At 44.1% G+C, this 2,628-nt stretch overlaps 1 protein-coding gene across 1 annotated transcript in view; it reads left to right on the plus strand.

Moving 5' to 3' along the window:
• Positions 1 to 2,628, plus strand: part of LOC119428527 (ATP-binding cassette sub-family C member 9-like) — a 38,812-nt gene that overhangs the window by 27,349 nt on the left and 8,835 nt on the right. The window contains exon 11 of the mRNA XM_037696208.1: positions 1,609 to 1,746. Within this exon, the coding sequence (XP_037552136.1) occupies positions 1,609 to 1,746 (138 nt within the window). The remainder of the gene's footprint in view (positions 1 to 1,608; positions 1,747 to 2,628) is intronic.

The raw sequence follows: 2,628 nt of genomic DNA on the forward strand, positions 1-2,628 counted from the left end.
TATATATACAATGTTTTTTTTTAATTGTGTCCACCCCTCTGTCCCAAACGTCCCGGTCCACCTGTCTGCCGGGATCGGGGTCCGGTCTTCAGGAGCACACGAGGCTGGTGCTCGGGCAGGCCCTGGCCTCGTGTGCTTCAATGGGTCGGCAGTTCATCTGATCCTCCGCGGTGATCAGCGTAGCTTGGAGCAGGAGCACGCGAGGCCGGAGCCTGCCTGCCCCGGCCTCGCGTGCTCCCGCGGATCGGCAGCACGGAGTATCTTTTGTGGTGACAGGCAGGGCTCAAAGCCACGGAGATGATGCCCTGCCCAGCCTGAGGGAGCTCCAAGGCTCTGGTGGAGAGGACTGGCGGGAGTCGGGGACTGGCAGAGCTCCATTGTCGTTGGCCACCAAGCACAAAAAACGCATACACTCCAGCATTAGGTCTTTAGCATTAGCATTCAGGTCTCTCTTGTAAATGAGTCCCCGAGGTTCAGTGGGACTAACCTGTATAAATAAAGGTTGAATGAATTAGACCACGGTGTTGTCATTGTTGTTTTTAAAAGCTTAAAATTAAGGTCCAGTCGTTCCTCAAGTTGAGTTATTGCAAGTGGCCAATCTTGTTGTGAAACTTTCTCATAACCCCTCTAGTGACTCCACCCCCTGACCAATCAGTGACCGACAGTGTTCTGACGTCACATTTTGGTGCCGCTTGGAATCCCAGATAAAATGGTACTGAAATAAGAGACCGGTTCTACGTACGGTTACTAGTGGAAAAGCCTTATAACTGTGCCGAGTCGAGTCGAACCGTTACTAATGTAAAAGGGGCAAAAGAGTACGTTTTGCACGCTCGTAAAATTGTTGAAAATTGTGCACCAGCCCTAAATAAATGTCTGTTTTTAAATGACTGCATGATTCAGCATGTTCTCCATCCTGCTTGAATTACAAAGCTCTGATTCTTACTTTTCTGCATCTGTCAGTCCTAATAGAATAGTTTAACTGAATTTGATTAGTGTTTGTGAAAGTTTTATTTACTTTACAAGCCCATGTTGGACACGAGCAGCCTTCACCGACGCTCCTTCATACCCTCCTGACGCTTCGTAATGTCTGCAGTGATGACTGTTAAATTGTCACATACAAAAAAAAAGGAGGGACTGTTTTCTTTAGGATTATTTAACAAGAATGTTCATATCTGATCTTCAAAATTGAGTGGAATCTCTCCGTCATGCAAGACGTCAAGTCATCACAACTTGACCATCTAATAATGAAATCCACTGCATCGCCCACCCAGACACAGATGAACATTTGGCAGCTGTTTATGGCGTGGTTGCATTTCTAATCTTCCAAATATTGAGTGGTGCCAGAAATCCGATGAAAAGATTTCACACCCTGTCAACAATAAAGTTTCCAAACTAGAGAACTCAGAGAATCTGATGCTTTGCTCTACAGTTATTTACATAATTAACTGCAATCTGGGCAGATCGTCTAAATGCTTTTAATACCTCAATGAGTGTGGGAGCAAATTAATTTGTGAATTTGCCTAGTTTAGTTTTATAGTTTAGTTTTTCTGGCTGCTGAAGATGCTTCTTTTTATTATTTGCAACTCATTTAGTTTTCACATTAAACAGGACGACCCCTTCTCAGCACTGGACATCCACCTGAGCGATCACCTGATGCAAGAAGGAATCCTCAAGTTTCTTCAGGACGATAAGCGAACAGTGGTTCTCGTCACCCACAAGCTGCAGTATCTCATACATGCCGACTGGGTAAGGCCCGCATTCAACAACATGTAGAATAAAATGTACACATGCAAGGCAGGTTTGATGCTTCCGTTGAGAGATGTTTGCCGAATCGCTTCATTGTCACAATTTTACATGAGATAAAATAAAATCCTCACAAAATATATATTTTTTAAATTCTGTCTTCATCTGATTTTCTAATTGATATCAAGTTAATAATACAGTAGCCCCTCGCTACTTCACGGTTTGACTTTCGCAGAGTCGTTCTTTCGTGGATTTTCAAAATGAGATTGGACATGGAACACAATTGGCTCATTGATGGATGAGCCGCATGAACAGCATGGATTTTTTATTTAAAATATTAATATATTAAATTATTTAGCACCTGCTGCACCTTTGTGCAGCCCATAGCTGCAGGGAGAAGCTCTGTGATCTCCGCTCTGCAGCAGAGAAGTGGGTGTGGCCGAGAGCACTGGCTTGTGGCAGAGAGCTGAAATCATGACATGCTGTGCTCTTTTAGAGCGACTAGAGTTTAGAAACATTGTTTAGAATATTGCAAGAGTCTGGGAAGGGTTTAAAACACCTTTATATATATTTTTCATTTATCCTTTATTTATACAGGTAGTCTCATTGAGCCACGAGAACTCATTTTCAACAGAGACCTGTTTAGGGAGCAGATGGGGGTTAAGGACCTTGCTCATGGGCCCAGAGTGGGGCGAATGAGGGTGGGGGCAAGTGTGGGTGCTTCACCTACCCCACCCACATTTTTGATGTCGTCGGTACCGGGGCGTGAATGGGCGATCTTCTGATCACAGGCCCACCTTCTCTAACCTATGCACCACCACTCCCCCATACATACATTCATACATACATACATACATACATACATACATACATACATATATATAG

The sequence above is a fragment of the Nematolebias whitei genome, chromosome 22, assembly GCF_014905685.2.
Source record: "Nematolebias whitei isolate Nwh7 chromosome 22, NemWhi1, whole genome shotgun sequence".
NCBI lineage: Eukaryota > Metazoa > Chordata > Actinopteri > Cyprinodontiformes > Rivulidae > Nematolebias > Nematolebias whitei.